Here is a 17,196-nt window from a genome sequence, read left to right on the forward strand (position 1 = left end):
ATTCCCACCGTGGCGGCTCCCTCCCCAGATCTGGGAAGGGTTTGCAGAGAGAAAGACAGAACACCCCTGGCCCCACCACAGGGCCACTAAACATCAGAGGCCCTTCAACATGACCTAATCCAGCATGTCCCAAAGGGGAGGCGCATGTGGCCCCCATCCTTACCGTGGAACTTGAGAAGGCCCTCAGGGACTAGACAATAAAGTGCCCTGGGTACAGGTAAGAAAGTCTTCGCTTCCCAGCTCTCTTGCAGTATTCCTGAGGAAGCTAGGTGCCAGGATGGCTTTACTGCCCAACACCTACCAACCCCCACACTTCAAAACATTTTAATTTTTAAAGTGAATGCACACATATGAGTGCAGAGTCAAAGGAGGACACTGGGTACCCTGCTCTATCACTCCTCACCTTGGTCTTTTGAGATGGGGGGGGAGAGGGAAATCTCTCACCAAACTTAGGGTTAGGCTGGTGGCCAACAATATCCCTAGCGACCCCCTCATCTCCCTGAAGCACAGTGCTGAGGTTACAGGTGCACATGTGGCCACAATGGCTTATATGAGCATGCTGAGATCTGAACTTAAGGACTGTTTGGGACAGGATTGATTCAATTTTTCCAATAACTTATGACTTATATAAACTGGTACTAAGCTGGATGAGTGGCACACCCCTGTAGTCTCAGCACTCAGGGAGGCAGAGGCAGCTGAATCTTTGTGAGTTCAAGACCAGCCTGACAAATACAAAATGAGTTCAGGACAGCCAGGCTACATGGAGAAACCCTGTCTGGAAAAACCGAACCAAACCAAACCCAAACTGCAAATATAAACAAAATAATCAGGCACTAGTTTTCCATTTACGATAGTAAAATAAAGATGCTTTAAGTATACATTTCAGTAATTTCCTTACTTGTATGGGTATTCAAAAGGAAACATATATCTAAAGATTCAAAGCTAACATGGCTGGGGCCAGGTCATTCAAGGGACGGGAGATAAGAAACAGCCGTGATATAAAGGGGGAAAGGAGATTAATGAAATAAAACCGGTTAAATGTGGTGAGGTGTGAGAGGACAGGGTAGAGGAAGGAGTAGGGGAAGTAATAACTGACATAAAGGCCTTCTGAAAGGGTCATATAAAAGCCAACTGCTGCTTTTAGAAGCTTCTAAACTATCAGCATACACATGTACAAAAAGAGTTGAAATGGAGTTACCTTGTAATGGGGTGACAGTGCCTCCACTAGACACCACAGGATAACAAATTAAAAATCCAGTGCTACAAGTGGGTTACCTCTATTGGAGTGCTGACCAGTGAGGTCCCATTGACCTTCCAATAGGACAGGCTATTGCTAATGCTCTTGGTTACTTTCCAGGTCTTGATGGTGAAGATGCTATTACCGAAGACATCATAGAACATGAAGAAAACAAGCTCATGTTCTCTTGGAAGCTTTATCCTTTCTGGCTAACTTTCATGGTGCTAGAAGGTGTGATGCATGCTCCTGAAGTAGGAAAATAATCACTGCTTTCACCCATCTGTGGGCCCGGGAAGCTACAGCAATTCCTGGCCTGGCAGGACATGCCCATTGGTGCCATAATGGCACAAATGTCGTAGAAGTAACCAACCACTTACTGATCTGACTAAAGTTCTGCCCACAAAACGAAATCCATCCCTGGAACTGCTATTTGGGGCTAAGAACACGCGGCTAGACAGGCCATAGCTTCTACCACTACTACTCTGCAGAATGGGCATAGAATTAAGCTGACTCCTAACAACTTACTGTTATACCCACAATCAACGCATGCCTCAAACCGCAGCAGAGAAGCTTCTTTTTGCCGTTGACGGTGCTTAACAGAGACTCACAACTGGTCAAGGTGCAGAGAAAAAGAGACTTCGGAGGTCTTAGGGATATCTGTATCACACACGCTCGGGCACACACGCGCACGCACATACACCCCTCCCAAGGCTCCTGGATCATTGTGGTAAAAAAGAGTAGAGAGACTGTAAAAGCCAGGGGCAATGGACGACTGCAAAGAAAGTGTTTCTGGGACACAACAGGGCAGTTGCACATACAAACTCACAGCGTTGTGAGAGCATGCACAAAGACCTACCGAAGCTCAAGCCATACAAAGTCCCAGCGTGGAGAAGGGGGTGGGCATGAAGTCCCACTCCATCTAAGGATCCAATAGAAACTGGGAGCTACCAGGAGATGGAGAGTCAACCTTCTTTTAAGGGTGTGCCCCCTGGTGGGTCTAACACACGCCAGCGGTTGACCACACGCCCATGTGTATATGGCAGCCTTAATAAAACCCATTCTTCTTAGAAAAATAAAGACACAAAGTTGGGTAGGTATGGAATGGGGGGTTGAATCTGAGATGGGATGGAGAAAGAAGGTAAATGTTATCAAAATACAAGATATAAAATTATCAAAGAGTTAATATAATTTTTATGTATTTTATGTATTTGAGTGAATGGCAGCAAAGAATTTAAAAGACAATACTAAGTCAATAATGGCTTGGTGATGCCAAGATGTGCTAACGGGCTAGTAGGTGGGCAATTATGTGGACAGGCTGAGGATGGGAAACATATTTTCCTTACATATTTTGGCCATCCCCCCCAGCGCAGACACTCCCTCTTGGTCATTACACTATTTTCTTTAAAAACTCATCATTAGAGTCATTTTTCACAGTTGGAGATATAGCTCAGAAGCAGAGCCCTCACCTAGTAAGCACAAGGCCGTGGGTTTGATCTCAATATTAGGAGGAGGAAAAAATGGGAGTAGAATGTGGAGGGTTGCCACACTAACTCCAGAGTCTGTGTGAGCATAAAAATGTGCTATCTAAGCATAAAATTACGCTGCTAAGACGAGGAGACATGTTTCTCCTACGGGAATCCGCTCCCTGGAAGTCCCTGGATGTTCCCCCTGGCCATCTACGCCAAAAGGATGTACTCTGAAAATCCTGCTTTTTCAGATGAAGGATTGAATGAGCCTTTTGATATTTCTCTATGATTCCTGGTACAGCACAACTAACTATTTAAGGAAATATATCTTTGAGAGATTATTAAAAGCTTTCGCAAGAATAGAGTAAAAGAAAAATAAGTAATGAATCAGATTTAGTATTAGAAAGCATTACAAGAATAGTGAAAAAATAATGGGCTTCTATTTAGGAAAAAATAGCATAAGCAAGTACAGCAGGCTTGAGCATGCCTCCCTTTAGCGTCTTGTTTCTAAGGAAGATTATAAATCTTTAGCAAGACATATGGGAGGATGGTTGACCAAGGTGTATTTAGACTTTAATGTAGAAAAAGACTTTGGCAGGTATTTGACTTGGCTTGGAGGACTATTGCAGCTCCTGACTTTCCCCTTCACTAGTCAGTGATAATGAAACCACAGTTTGAGGTTTTTGTTTCTTGTTTGCGTTGATCAGAAAGTTTCTAGGCTGAGATTTCTTGTGGGTACTGCTTTACGCTTGGCTACACTTTCGAGTTAAAGCATAAACTTTGTATCCTTGGTAAAAGTTTGAATGTTCTGGAAAGCATGCCAACTTTAAGGTGCTTCCTTATGAAATCACTATAAAATTGTTAGCCTGACTTCAGTAAAATTACAGCAGAGTCAAAGTGATCTTGGTGTGGTCTCTGTCTGTCAACTCGCCTGAAACTGTGCCTTCCTGATATCCAAACCCTGATTCTCCCACGGACGCAGGATACCTGGCTGGGCTGGTCCGTGGCAGAGGGTATCCTAAAATCTAGACAGGCTAAATCTGTAATTTGTATATATATAAAAAAAAAAAAGACACTGTGCTTATCAAGAGGCAGCTCAAAAATCCCGGAAAACAGAATAAGCAAGTTCTAGATGAGGAAACCGAGGCTCTGGGAAGTCAGAGACCCCAGTATCCAGGTTTATTGAACTTCTAATGCATTGCTTAGAAACTAGCAGTTTCCCAGTAGATGGAACCTGGGCAGTGATACGCCACTGGCATTGACTCCATCATGTCAAAATAAGTAAGGAAAGACTCATGGGCCAGTCTAAGGTTTCTAAGTGTGCCTGTATAAAAGGATGGATGCCAGGAGCTAGAGTGGGATATATCAGGGGTGAAATACTTGGCTATCATGCACGAGGACCTGAGTCTGATCCCAAGAACCGCCACAGAAAAAAAAGTAAAACGAAATCCCATGATACAAATAGCTGGCCATCTTCAAAAACAAGAGGGAGTGAGGAAGGGAGAAAGGGAGGGAGAGAGCTACAGAGAACATTCGAGAAAGAAAGGGGGGATTAGAACAGGTATAAGAAACAACCCATTAAGTTTTTTTACTAGAAGGGAGAAATAGGGTAAAGGCACTGAAAAGAAAATACAAATCCATACTGGAACATACTTAAGGACAGAATCTGGGCCACATCAGAAATACTCACTACAGTTCAAGGCCAGATTTTTGAAGAGAATTCTACATAAAATCTCCTGTTTCATGATTAGATTAGACTAATCACATTTCATGTTAGACTAGACTGGGCATGGTGGCACACACCTCTGATCCCAGCACTTGGGAGGCAGAGGCAGGTAGATCTATATGAGTTCCAGGCCAGCCTGGTCTACATAGTGAGCTCCAGGATAGCCAAAGCTACATAGTGCTACCTTGCTCTAAGCTGCCTCAAAGAAAGAAAGAAACAAATAAACAAATATATGGGGCTGGAGAGATGGCTCAGTGCTTAAGAATACTGACTAATCTTTCAGAGGACCCAGGTTCAGTTCCCAGCCCCTACACAGTTGCTGATAACCATCTGCAGTTCCAGTTTCAGGGTATCTGATGCCCTCTTCTGCCCTCTGCAGGCAGCGCACAGACACATATGATGCACAGACATACATACAGAAGAAATACCACTATAGATAAAGTAAAATAAAAAGTACTGATGATCGCATTAGTCTTTTGGAATACTATGACAAAACACCTTTAGCTGATTAACAAGAACAACACAGATTTACTGCTCACAATTTAACAGGCCAGAAATCCAAGATTGAGGGGCTGGTAGATTCAGTGTCTGGTGAAACTCACTTCCTGGCTCATAGATGGCACCTCCTCACTATCCTCCCATGGTGAAAAGGCCGAGAAGCCTCCCTTAGCCCGCTTTTTAATGGTGGCTCCACTTTAAGACCAGATCTCCTTAATACTATTGAACTGGTGGTTCTGTTTCAATTCCAGAATTGCCTGGAGCTGGGGTCACGGTTTAATTCAGTCACTAGAACCTATATTTTAAAGAGCCAAGCAAGGTGGCATGGATATAATGCTAGACCCAGACAGGTGAGACAGGGCTCCTAAGGGTGTTCTGGCCTGCCTAGTGTACTAGGCGAGTTCCAGTGAAAGATCTTCCCTAAAAAATTTCTCTTTTTTGAAGAGTGGAAAGTTTCTGAGACACAGCAAGATTGTTCTCTTACATGCATGCACACACATGCATCTACACATACAAACTCACACTCGTGTGTACAAACACACAGAGAGACACAGAGAACGCATTTTAGGTAGAAACAAACATTTGACACTGTCGGGGGTGGGGTAATCCAGCGTCTTAGAAAGAGCACTGTGGCAGGGATGGAAGGGTTAGGGATGTAGCTGGGGGAGGGGGTAAACAAACCAGGACTGCAGCTGCCGCCTAAGCTGACTCTTGTCTGAGATCTCCAAGGTCTCCTGAAGGCAAAGAATAATCTAGAACACATGCTAAGTCCCCGTCTTCCAGACTAGCTACACCTGCTATCACCCATGCAGATTTTTTTTAAACAACAGGTCAGGGTCCTACAGCCAAAACACCCATGTCCACCACCAGGCAGGAAGTGGCTGGGGCCCTCCACCACACTGCCATGCTTACCAGGCCAGAGTTTGTGCGTAGATCAGTTCTAGAACATTCCTGGCAATGTCAAACTCCTGTAAGCTGAGACTGGTCATGAATCTCATCCCAATGAACCTGTGAACATGTACGGAGTTTAGTACTCAAACGCTTCGGAGACCGCCACCGACCAGGAAAAACAGCAGCAGCGACCCTCAATAGTTAAGAACGAAGTTGCAGGTCCCAGAGCAAAGGCTGAAGAAGCCCCAAGTACTCAGAAGCTCTCCAGTAGTTGAGGCAAGTGGGGAGATGCGGGAGTAACACTACACGGGCTAGCAGGGAGCTACTGCAGTAACTGTAAGCAATTCTGGAGGACACTGGGGGCCCTCCTTGCTCCAACCAGTCCACCTACTTTCTGGCTCATCCCATTCTTTGGTTCCTACTTCTTTCCCCATGAAGCAAATAAACTCCTGACACAAATGCATTTTAAAAAACTAATTCTTTTTTTTTTTTTTTTTTTTTTGGTGTTGAGCATGGAGCCTTTCATGAATTAAGCCAACTAAGCCACAGGCATGGTTACTGCTCCATAGCCAGTGATGATGGTCCCTGTTGTGCAAAGAACAGGTGCACCATATACTTTGGGGAAACTTGGTCTTTTTCTTTCTTGTTTTCTTTATATATTTATATGTATATATGTATGTATATATATTTAATTTTTGAGACTATCACACAATGCATTTTGATCTTATTTACTCTACCCCTCCTTCCATATCCACCCTCTCCACCATCACCTCCCTACCCACCCAACTTTGAATTCTTCTCTCTTGCCGTCAGGTCCAATTTGTGTTGCTCAGCTGCTCTGAGGAGTGGGGTTTGCCCTGGCACCTGGTTGACCTACCAGGGTTCACATTGCTTTTGTTGTTGTTGGGTTTTTTGTTTGTTTGTTTGTTTATTCTGGTTTTGGATTTTCGAGACAGGGTTTCTTTGGGTAGCACTGGCAGTCCTGGACCTAGCTCTTTAGCCCCAGGCTGGCCTCTAACTCACAAGATTGCCTCTGCCTTTTGAGTGCTGGGATTAAAGGTATGCTCCCCCACTGCCTGGCTAAGATTTTAGTTTTGTGGGTTTCTGCTTGTTTGTTTTTGTTTTGTTTTTCAAGTCAGGGTTTCTTTGTATATCCCTGGCTGTCCTGGAACTAGCTCTGTAGACCAGGTTGGCCTTGAACTCACAGAGATCAGCCTGTTTCTGCCTTCAGAGTGCTGGGATTAAAGGTGTGTGCCACACTGCCTGGCTCGCGTCTTTCTTTAACGTCACTTTCTTTTCTTTCCTCTTACTATTCCTGTTTTAACCCTTTGTTCAGGTGTCTGATATGTGTATGTGTGTATCTGCACATTTATGTGTGTGCACACACGGCACAGTGTGTCTATAGAAATCACAGGCCATCTCGGGTGTTAGCCCTCACACTCTACCTTGTTTGAGACAGAATCTTTTGGTGAGTTAGTGTTGTTTTTTTTTTTTTTGGGGGGGGGGGGTGTTTCTTCTCCTGTCTCCCCTAGGAGCACTGGGATTATGTATGTGCTACCATGACTGGCTTTATGTGGGTTCTGGGGATTCGAACTTAGGTCCTTGTGCTCATATGACAAATACTTCACTCAGTGAGTCACCTCTTCAAGCCAGATTTCTTTATCAAGGGAAGCTTCCATCTCCCCCAAATCTGTTAAACAACAAAAATGCTTCTCCCTTTTACATTCAGGCTCTGGACAGAGGCCAGAATAAAAGCAAGCTTGGACAGAACTGACGAAACCTGGCATTCAGCTTCCTCACAGAGAAACTCTGGCTTTATGTCACGTCACCTCACTCTGGAGAAGCTGGAGGGAAACACAGAGTGTCCAGGACTGGGGTGTGGCTCAGGGGGAGAGAACTTACAAGTCCCAGGCCTTGGGTTACAGCTCAGCAAATGCCACACCTAGAAAGAAGAGGTGTGTGCACATCAAACCACTATAAAGTGGATGAATGCGGAGGGCTAGGGTAGGGCTCAGGACTGGAAGGCTTACTTAGCACCACGAGGCCTGTGTCTCTCCCAACCACAGCACTGCAAAAAAATTAAATTAAAAAGATGCACTGTTGGGGTTGGTCTGGTGCTGTGTGTTCTAATGTTAATTATTTTGCTTCCCAGTGTCTGCGGGCTGTCTTTTACAAGCAGACACTCACGTACTCAAAATGATGCTGTGTATCCTTGCCCCCCCCCCCGCCAGATTATCCCTGAGTGGCTAAATAAAGTTGCCTACACACGTGGGCAACTCAGAAGTGAGGGAGGCAGAGCTAAGGTTCATGGGCTTGGAGGGCAGATGGATCACAGGAAGGCGAGAGACAAGTATCAGATACAAGAGAGCAGAAGGAAGCAGAGATGGCCAGGGGTTAGCATAAAGAAGAACCATGTGGCCGAGAGAAGTTTACTCTGAGGCTCAGTGGTGGAGAGCTACAGCCCAGATGAGAAACATGTGCGAGTATTTATGGGGTATTGGATGGAAAGTAGCTCAGCCAGGAGTTATTAGAGTAATTGACATAGGATGTGGGGCTGGGAGGTTAAAGACAGCTTAAAGGGATGGTTTCTGCCCAGCTCCAGTCTATAGAGATATTAAAAATCTAACAGGTGTCTGTGTCTTTTATTGATATGATAGCAGGTTAAATAATCAACTGCCATTATAATCTATGGCATTAATAACCAATTTTCTACAACAAAGCACATCTTGCCAATGGTCACAGTGCCTCAGTCCTGTACATCCACCTAACATAAAGACCAGTGGCTTAACTATATTTAAACAGTGGTCTAGGCATGTCCAGCGTCAGAAGCTGTCAAGGCGAGATCTCCTGCATACAAGCATTGTCTGCAAGGATCCCACTCATCTTAAACGGGGATCCTGTCTCCTGCACATCAGAACCATAGAGACTGCACTTTCTGGAGATGATAGAGCATGCCTATGTGTGGCAGTGTGTATGTAGAGACATCTGGGAGGGGAGTTCAGTCTGTCTGGGTGTGGCAGTACACACCTATAATCCCAGCGCTTGGAGGTTAAGGCAGGAGGTTTGCAAGGAGTCCAAGGCTGTTTTGTGCTATAAAACAAGTCTCCGCCTCAAAACAAACAAACAAGCAAACAAACAACATACCCACAAATATGGAGGTATATACACTGGAATATTACAACCATCTACAGTATATAAAGATTTTAGTGTGGGCTGGAGATAGCTCAGCTGTTAAGAGTACTGGCTGCTATTGCAAAAGACCAAGTTCAGTTCCCAGGACCTTCATTGAGGGGCTCATAATTGCCTGTTAGTTCCAGGGGTTTGACATCTTTTTTGGGTGCCTGCATGCACATGGTGCACATAATCTCACACACACACACAAACCTACACATAAACAATAAACAAACAAATAAACAAACAAGTCTTCAAAAATATTACACGAGTGGTTGGAGATCCAGCGCAGTGGTCCAGTGATTGCCCAGCATGTCTGAGGCCTTAGTTTCCATTTTCACATCACAGACAAAAAGAGAAAAGGAGAAAGGGAGAAACAGACCCCAAGTGGCTTGGTTTCTGTTTTAATTTTAGAATTTTTGTCCAATAAACTGTTCGTTAGGCTGAGCTGGAATGAAGTTAAGTTAGCTGAGAACAATGCGCTGAAGGACAATGGGCAGATTAGACACGCAGCAGACATGGCAGGGGCCCACACTTTCTGCTTAGCCAGGAATCAGGCTCTGGTTATAGCGCTACTCCCAAATGACAATGCTTACCTCCTCAGAAACTCCCCCAGCAAGGAGTCGGCCAAGGAGAACACGAAGTCCATGAGGAGGAGGCGGTAGATATCCTGGCCAATGAGAGTCTCCCAGCACTGGAAGGCAGACCGAAGTCAGGATCAGGGCTGGTGGCCCAGCTCAGAGCTCATGTGGGCAAAATTTGACCATACCCTGTGTACCCAGAAAAGCAGACTTAATCTGCAAAAACAGCCATCTGTGTGTGTGTGTGTGTGTGTGTGTTCTCTTTCTGCCCATACCCTGGTAAGGCTTACTGCCCACATGTACCAAAATCTTCCCATCTCATAGCCTCTACTTCTAGACCCCACCAGGAAAATAAGAAGCATGGAAAGCTAAGAATGTCCTTCTTTCTGCTTATTGATGTCTACGTTGTATAAATGTATGGAACTTACAAGTAATAAATGTTATTTTAAAAAGTGACTAGAGGTTTTCACAAGTTGGTCTAAGCTGGTGGACAACAACTTTTACAGGAAGCCAGGGCTATGACAGGACATCCTGGGGTCTTTCAGCTCTAGTTAAGGAGAAGAAAGAAGATTTCCATATGTAGCCTAAGGATTCATGGATGGATGGATGGGTAAACAGATGAGTAGAAGAATGGATAGATGGTAGATGAAGGGGGAAATATGGGTAAATGGATGAGTGAATGGGTAGACAGGTAGATAAATGGATGGATGGGAACATGACTCCATAAATGGATGCATCAGAAAGATACTTGGGTAGGTGGACACATGGATGGATGAATAGATGGATGGATATTAGGTGGATAGATGATAGTTGAATAAATGGATTTCTGGGTTAGTGAATGGATGGATGCGTACATAAATAAATGAATAGATGGATGGAAGAATAAATGGGTAGACAGACGCATAATGTGCTTTCTAACACCCTAACTTGGAAAGCTGGTTTTGAACATCTTTGATGATTAGGATTAGGTGAAGATATTGTGTTATACCAAAGAATCTGAGTCCAGTCAGAGCAGTGTTATTTCGGCCAGCATGGCCTTAGGCTAGCATGCCTTAGCACTGGAAGTGGAGTCAGAGAAATAAGAGATCTCTTACTCTGTTACTGGCCAATAGCTAAAAAACTCTGTATGATACAGGGGGTTATTTTTGGTTGTGGTTATAGGAAACTAGTGGTAGCAGCAGAGGCATTCCAAGGAGAGGGCCCTGGAACCAATGGGGTTAGCTTTCTCTTGAGGCAACATGGGGCACCACTGTCTCAGTGCAGGGACTAGACGCCCATGGTCTGAGGCAGGAGAAGGTGAAAAGCCATGGTGAGTGTGGGAAAGCCAGGGACAGTCAGGGCTAGGATGTGGGTGTGCAGGTGAGCTACATGTCTGTGTATCCGCAGAGTCCACAGTGTCTGGACAAAATGGAACAGCAAAGCTCAAGAAGGATCTTGTGCTCAGCCTCAGGCTATTGGGTTAGCGTCAGGATTGCTGTCTATTGTATTGATCCAAGTGCTCACACCACCCCTAATATTAAATAGTGCCCATCTTACAGATGCCAAGGCTGAAGCAAAAGAGACTGAGCGTATTTGGTCAGCATCTCAACTTTTCCACAGAGCCTCCCTGCCTTATGCTGCCTCCCAGGCCAGCTTCTTTCTTCCCCTCTTCCCCCCAAATGGACGCATATTAATCTCACCTCTTCACCAGACAGGGCCACGATGTTGAGCCAATAGTAACAAAGAATCCCAACAATGGAGATCTTCAGTAGAATGTTTCTAAACAACAGAAGAGAAGACGGCTCTGGTCACCTTCATTGGTCACCCTCATTGGCGGTCTCTTATTTGCTGTAGTCACTCAATGAGACAGATGTTTCTGCCTACCTAGCATCAAGGCTGGATGTGCTCATAAGTCAAGGTTTAGCAGGTGAACTGGGAGCCTGTGTGCCTTGTGTCACTTCTGGCTTTGAGCGCTGCACGCCACCCTGAGACCTTCCAGAACCTGCTGTCCTTTGCCAGGGCAGCCAGCACTAGCTCAGATGTGCACTGATGACTCGGCTTGGGTCCCTTGGTGACTAACACACATGCAACCCTCTTTCCAGTCTATAATGTACGTGAAACACTGGCAAGAAGCAAACCTTTATGTCTCATGCCACCGAGACTTGGGGAGGATTGTTACCGCAGCAAAACTTAATCCATTCTGATTAATACACTCTCTTCTCTTGACCCTGCAAATGAACTCTCTTCTGTTCTCCCATTACAACCCATTATACTAATAAGAAATGTGCTTAATATTTATCTATTGAAGGCTTACCCAAGATGCTCTACTGAGTCCATTACTGAACCATCTCCCTTAACCTTTGTAACTCTATCCCAGGTGGTATATAATATCCGTCTTACCCAAACTTCAAGCAATTCCTAATATTTACTCCTCTATGCATGCCCAATATATTAGTTCCTTTTCTCATTGCTGTGACCAAATACTGATAAGTGAGTTTTGTTTTGCTGGGCTCACAGTTTGAGAGGACAGTCCATCATGGAAAGGAAGACGTGGCAGCAGGAACATGAGCAGCTGGTCACATTGCATACATACACAGTCAGGAAGCAGAGAGAGGCGGATCCTGTGCTCAGCTTGTTCTTTGCTTTTTATTCAGTCTGGGAACCTAGCCCACAGGATTGGTGGCACCCACAGTTAGCATGGGTCTCCCCACTTCCATTAACCAAATCTAGAAGCTCCCTTGCAGACATACCCAGAGACCTGTCTGCTAAATGCTTATAGATCATGTGAACCATCAACACCTAAGAAAGTGGGTGGATTGGGAGGAATAATGATGGTACGAGAATCACTTATGGTTAGAACTTTCATAATATAAATCGAAAATAACTGGCTCACTGATTTATCGATTCATTCATTCACTAATTATCCTTGAGCACCTGGCGTGCCCCAGGCACTGTGCGCAATAGAACAATTTCCCCATACACTCCGTGTGTAGGTGTGCTTTTGTTTTGTTTTGTTTTGTTTCATGTGACACACACACACACATGCACACTGCTGGGAGAGATAACAGATAAAACACTAAGAAGTGGAAGAAAATGAAAATGTAAGGAATTAGGGGGGTAGGAAAGAACTACATGAAATGACAACACTTGAGTAGAAGCAAAAATGAAGTCAGGAAGTGAGCCCCAGGGATCAGGGCTCCGGAGGGGATCAGGAGGGTACTTTATGTGCAGATCCAGGGCCAAAGGGGGGGGGCGCACTAGCCAGGAAGAGGCTGCAAGGACAAAAACTGGGTAGCTTTGGTTTTTTGCTTATCAAACACTGGCCCCGTCTCTTTTACATACGAATGGACATCTCCAAGGGGCGCCACCTTTGAGCCAATGAGTCGCCAGGAACATCCTGCCTTCTGTTCTGATAGATGAACTACAAAAATACACCTTCTCCTCCTGCATGAGGAGGAGTGCCAGGTGGGTACCAGTGGGTGCCAGAGCTCCTCAGTCAGGACTCCTTGTACAGGGCCTGCACATCTGTGCGGTGACACTTGAGAATTAGGTTAATCTCCAGGCCAACAGCCATTGAGAAAGTCACCATCTTGTAAAAAAAGGCAGCTGTACTCTCTAGTCACACTTTCCCAGGGTTCTCTGAAGGCTGCTGTGCTGAATAGTTTTATGTCAACTTCACACGAGCTAAAGTCATCTGAGAGGAGGGAACCTCAATTAATAAAATGCCTCCGTAAGATCGGGCTGCAGGCAAGCCCGTAGGGTACTTTTTTAATCAGTAATTAATAAGGGAAGGCACAATCCATTAATGGTGGGTGGGGCCACCTCTGGGCTGGTGATCCTAGGCTCTATAAGAATGCCAGCTGAGCAAGCCATGGGGAGCAAACCAGTGAGCAGTAGCTCTCCATGGCCTCTGAATCAGTTCCTGGATGCCATGCTTGAGTTCCTGTCCTGACTTCCTTGAGTGATGAACAGTGATGCGAAAGTGGAAGCCAAAGAAACCCTTTCCTTCCAACTTGCTGCCAACCCATTACATGATACTTGATTCCTGGGATGCCTTCCTTTGGGAACAGACCTTTGACATTCGAATGGAACTCCTCCTGGCTCCAGGAAATGAGCTAAGAGTAGGTGCAGTACACCTACCGGATCAGGAGGACGTAGACTTCCTGCCTCGGTATCTCATACGGCTCCACCAGACGGAACATGGAGTAGAATCGAGGCACGGCCAGGTTGATGCAGGACACAACAAACGGCAGTAACAGCACCGCCCCAGGGTTCCTGTGTGTCTTCAAGAACTGCAGGGTTGGAGGATACGCCTGAGAAATCCACGGAGCTGTGGACCCTCTCCACACATTCAGAGGCTCAGAGGCATACTGAGTCTCAGAGAAGTCTGTTTTCCCAGGGTCACCCAGTAAGAAACCATTAGGTCATAAAAGAGTGTGGGTTAGTTTTTCTGGTCAACTTAACACAACCCAGAGTCAAATGCCAAGGGGGAACTTCAGTTGGGGAATTGCCTGGATCAGACTGGCCTGTGGGTATGTGTGCGGGATATCGTCCTGACTGTTAACTGGTGCAGGAGAGCGAAGCCCACTGTGGGCAGCGTCGCCCCTGGTGTTCCTGGGCTGTAGAAGAAGGCTGGCTAAGCGTGAGCCTGTGAGGGAGCCATCAAACAGTGTTTATCCACGGTTCCTGCCTCTGCTCTACCTCTGCCCATCAGCAGCCCAGTCCTGCCCAGCTCTCAGCCATGACCCTTAGGGTTACCTCGGAGTTATACTCAGCCAAGTAGTATACGGCCACACAGCAGGCTGCGGCCACTCCGGTAGAGACGAGCCAGGCGGCTACATGAGCAGAAAAGTGAGTCAGCTGCTGGTTGAGCGTGAGCCTTTCATTCTCCTGGCGGATCTCAGACAGGTTCTCCTGCAAGTGCCAGACAGTCAAAAGGACACACTGGCCACTGACTGTCAGTGGACATCCTCAGACATGGGCCAGCCCAGACCACACAAAAGCTGGAGGGTTAAGTCTGTAATCAAGGGGGATCATGGGAGACCAAGGGAGAGTCTCAGGACGGCAGAGAAGCCTAAGGACTTCAAACTCTATTTCTATCTTAAGAGGAACAGAAAGATGAAATAAGGCTGAGGTCATGGTGTGCTTCCTCTCTCTGTCCTTTCTTTCTCTTTTCCCCTTTCCTTCCTTCCCCATTCTCTATCTTCCTCCCTTCTCTTCCTCCTTTCCTCTCTCCCTCCTTCCCTCAGTCACTCCCTTCCTACCTTTTTCCCTTTTATCTTTGTGCTTGGGAAAAACAAGGCCTTGCTATGAAGCATAGCCTGCCCTTAAACACGTAATCCTCCAGGCTCTGCCTCCTCAGGATGACAGTGTACAACATATAAAACACTCAAATAGGAGTCCTTTATTTGATGAACAAGGCTGAGGAAGAAGTCAAAGCTGTTGTCAGAGCCCATTTATTGTTAATTTATAATTACTGTTCTCTTTTTATTTGTTTTATTTTATGGTGGGCTTTGTTGTTTTGTTTTGGTTTTTTTTTTGAAACAAGGTTTCACCTTGTAGCCTTGGCTGACCTAGAACTCATTAATTTGTAGATCTGCTTCTCAGATACTGGGATTAAAGCCATGGGCCACCACATCTGGCCGATTCACTCTTTTTAAAAATAAGCTTGCCTCTGTAGACCAGGGCAGCTCAGCCTCTGCCTCTGGCATCAAGACTGTCCTTTTCTTGTATATGGGGTGCCTCATGGCATCCCAAACCTCCACCCACTCAACACCATTATACCTTTAACCCTAATTGTAGAAACTGAAAGAGGTCTTCAGAGATAGCCCAACGGCCCCCTGAGGGCCCAGTTGCTCCAGATGGAAAAACCACTGCTTAGGGGAGAATGTTTAGCATGGCAGTCTGGGGTCAAGAAGTGCATGTGTTTTCAGATGACTTGCTAAGCGGGCCTCAGTGAAGGCTGAGCCAATCACAGAGCCTGACATGACAGAGAGGGTGCATTTCCACACACACTGGCTGATGCTGAGTATCACCCATAACTTACTATCTTACAGACAAAGGTCTAATCTCAGCATCAGGGAGCCTGAGGCAGGAGGATCTTAAATACCAGGTCAGCTTGTGATACACATGAAACCCCCCTCTCTCTTATTTAATTTAATTTTTTGTTTTTTGTTTTTGTGGGTTTCTCTGTGTAGTCCTGGTTGTCCTAGAACTTGCTCTATAGTCCAGGCTGGCCTCAGATTCACAGAGATCCACCTGCCTCTGCCTAAGGAGTGCTAGAATTAGAGATGTGCATGCTGTTGCCCTGGGTGAGACCCTATTTCAAAAGAAAGAGAAAGGGAAATGGAAAAGTGGCAGGGGAGTGGGGAGGAAGAGGAAAAAAGCTATAGATACACAGGGGAGGCAGAGAGCTGGTGGAGGCCTCTGGAGTCTGGGCCTTACCCTGATCTCGGTGCTCAGATTCTTCTGTTTTAGCTTTACAGCTTTCTCATGGGTGACAGTGAAGTCCCAGCAGAAGATGAGCTTTGCAATCCCTCTGGAGTATATGTGGGGGTTGATGAAGTTGTTCCGGAAGTACTTGGCCATGCTGGGGAAGGTAGAAGCCAAAACGTCCTAGCATTATTATGGAGGTATTGAGGCATGCAGGGAGCAGGCACTAGTCACTCACTGATAGTGGAGGGCCACAAGAACACTCCAAATTCTTCTCTTGAAGAAAGAAGAATTACCAGCACGGTGTTGTACAGGTGATGGGAACAGACAGGCGCAGCTTGTAAGCCTGCATTCTCCCAACAGGGAGCTTTGCCCCATTAAGTATGAAGCTGAGCCTCAGTTTCCACATCTGTGTGATGGGGACAGCAATAGGACAGCCTCACAGAGATATTATGAGAATACCGTCCATGTCGCTACAACAAATGATCACCAAGCTATTGCTTAACACACAACAGGACCATAATCTCACATCTCTGGGGTCGAATTTTAGAAGTGGCAGGAGATATGCTAGCTGTCCAAATGTGAGCACCCAAGTTTGGACCCCCAGAGTCAAAAAAGGAGATGGATACATCTAAGAAGAGACCCAAGTGAGCACACATGCATGGTGCATGCACAGACAGACAGACAGACACACACACACACACACACACACACACACGGTGTAGGGCTAATAGCAAATGTCACAGGTTGGCCTCCTTCTGAAGGGTCTAGAACTGACCCCATTCCCTCATCTTCTCCAGCTTCCAGAGGCTTCCCTCTGCCCTTTGCTTGCAGCCCCTTCTTCACTTCAAGACCAGCAGATAACAGGTTCCTTCCCTCCCTCTCACCTCTCTCTTTCTTGTTAAGGATCCCTGTGATTCTATTGGACCCACCTGGATAATCCAAGACACACCCACCCCCCACTTTTAAGATCTTTATAATCACATTGGTAGAGTCCATGGGTTGTTTTGTTTTTGAGACAAATGTCCCCGTGTAGCTCAAGCTAGCCTGGAACTCACTATGTAGCTCAAACTTGCAAAGGTTATCTTAAAGAATTGCAGCTGTCCACCTCCTTGGCCAGAGCCCCTTTGCCTTGTGCCATGGTTAATCTTTGCCAACTTGATTAAACTAAGAGATACCTACATTTACTAAATCACACTTTGGGGTGTCGATGAG

The 17,196-nt window shown here is 45.8% G+C and overlaps 1 protein-coding gene across 6 annotated transcripts in view; it reads right to left on the reverse strand.

Moving 5' to 3' along the window:
• The window catches only part of Tmc5 (transmembrane channel like 5), a 79,849-nt gene that overhangs the window by 10,479 nt on the left and 52,174 nt on the right, over window positions 1-17,196 (reverse strand). For all 6 annotated transcript variants that reach the window (XM_021648783.2, XM_060366964.1, XM_060366962.1 and 3 more), the window contains 6 exons: window positions 15,994-16,138; window positions 14,308-14,463; window positions 13,690-13,841; window positions 11,250-11,328; window positions 9,586-9,683; window positions 5,840-5,935 (listed from right to left, as the gene is read on the reverse strand). In XM_021648783.2, coding sequence (XP_021504458.1) covers window positions 5,840-5,935; window positions 9,586-9,683; window positions 11,250-11,328; window positions 13,690-13,841; window positions 14,308-14,463; window positions 15,994-16,138 — 726 coding nt within the window. The remainder of the gene's footprint in view (window positions 1-5,839; window positions 5,936-9,585; window positions 9,684-11,249; window positions 11,329-13,689; window positions 13,842-14,307; window positions 14,464-15,993; window positions 16,139-17,196) is intronic.

The sequence above is a fragment of the Meriones unguiculatus genome, chromosome 14 (assembly GCF_030254825.1).
Source record: "Meriones unguiculatus strain TT.TT164.6M chromosome 14, Bangor_MerUng_6.1, whole genome shotgun sequence".
In the NCBI taxonomy this organism is placed as follows: domain Eukaryota; kingdom Metazoa; phylum Chordata; class Mammalia; order Rodentia; family Muridae; genus Meriones; species Meriones unguiculatus.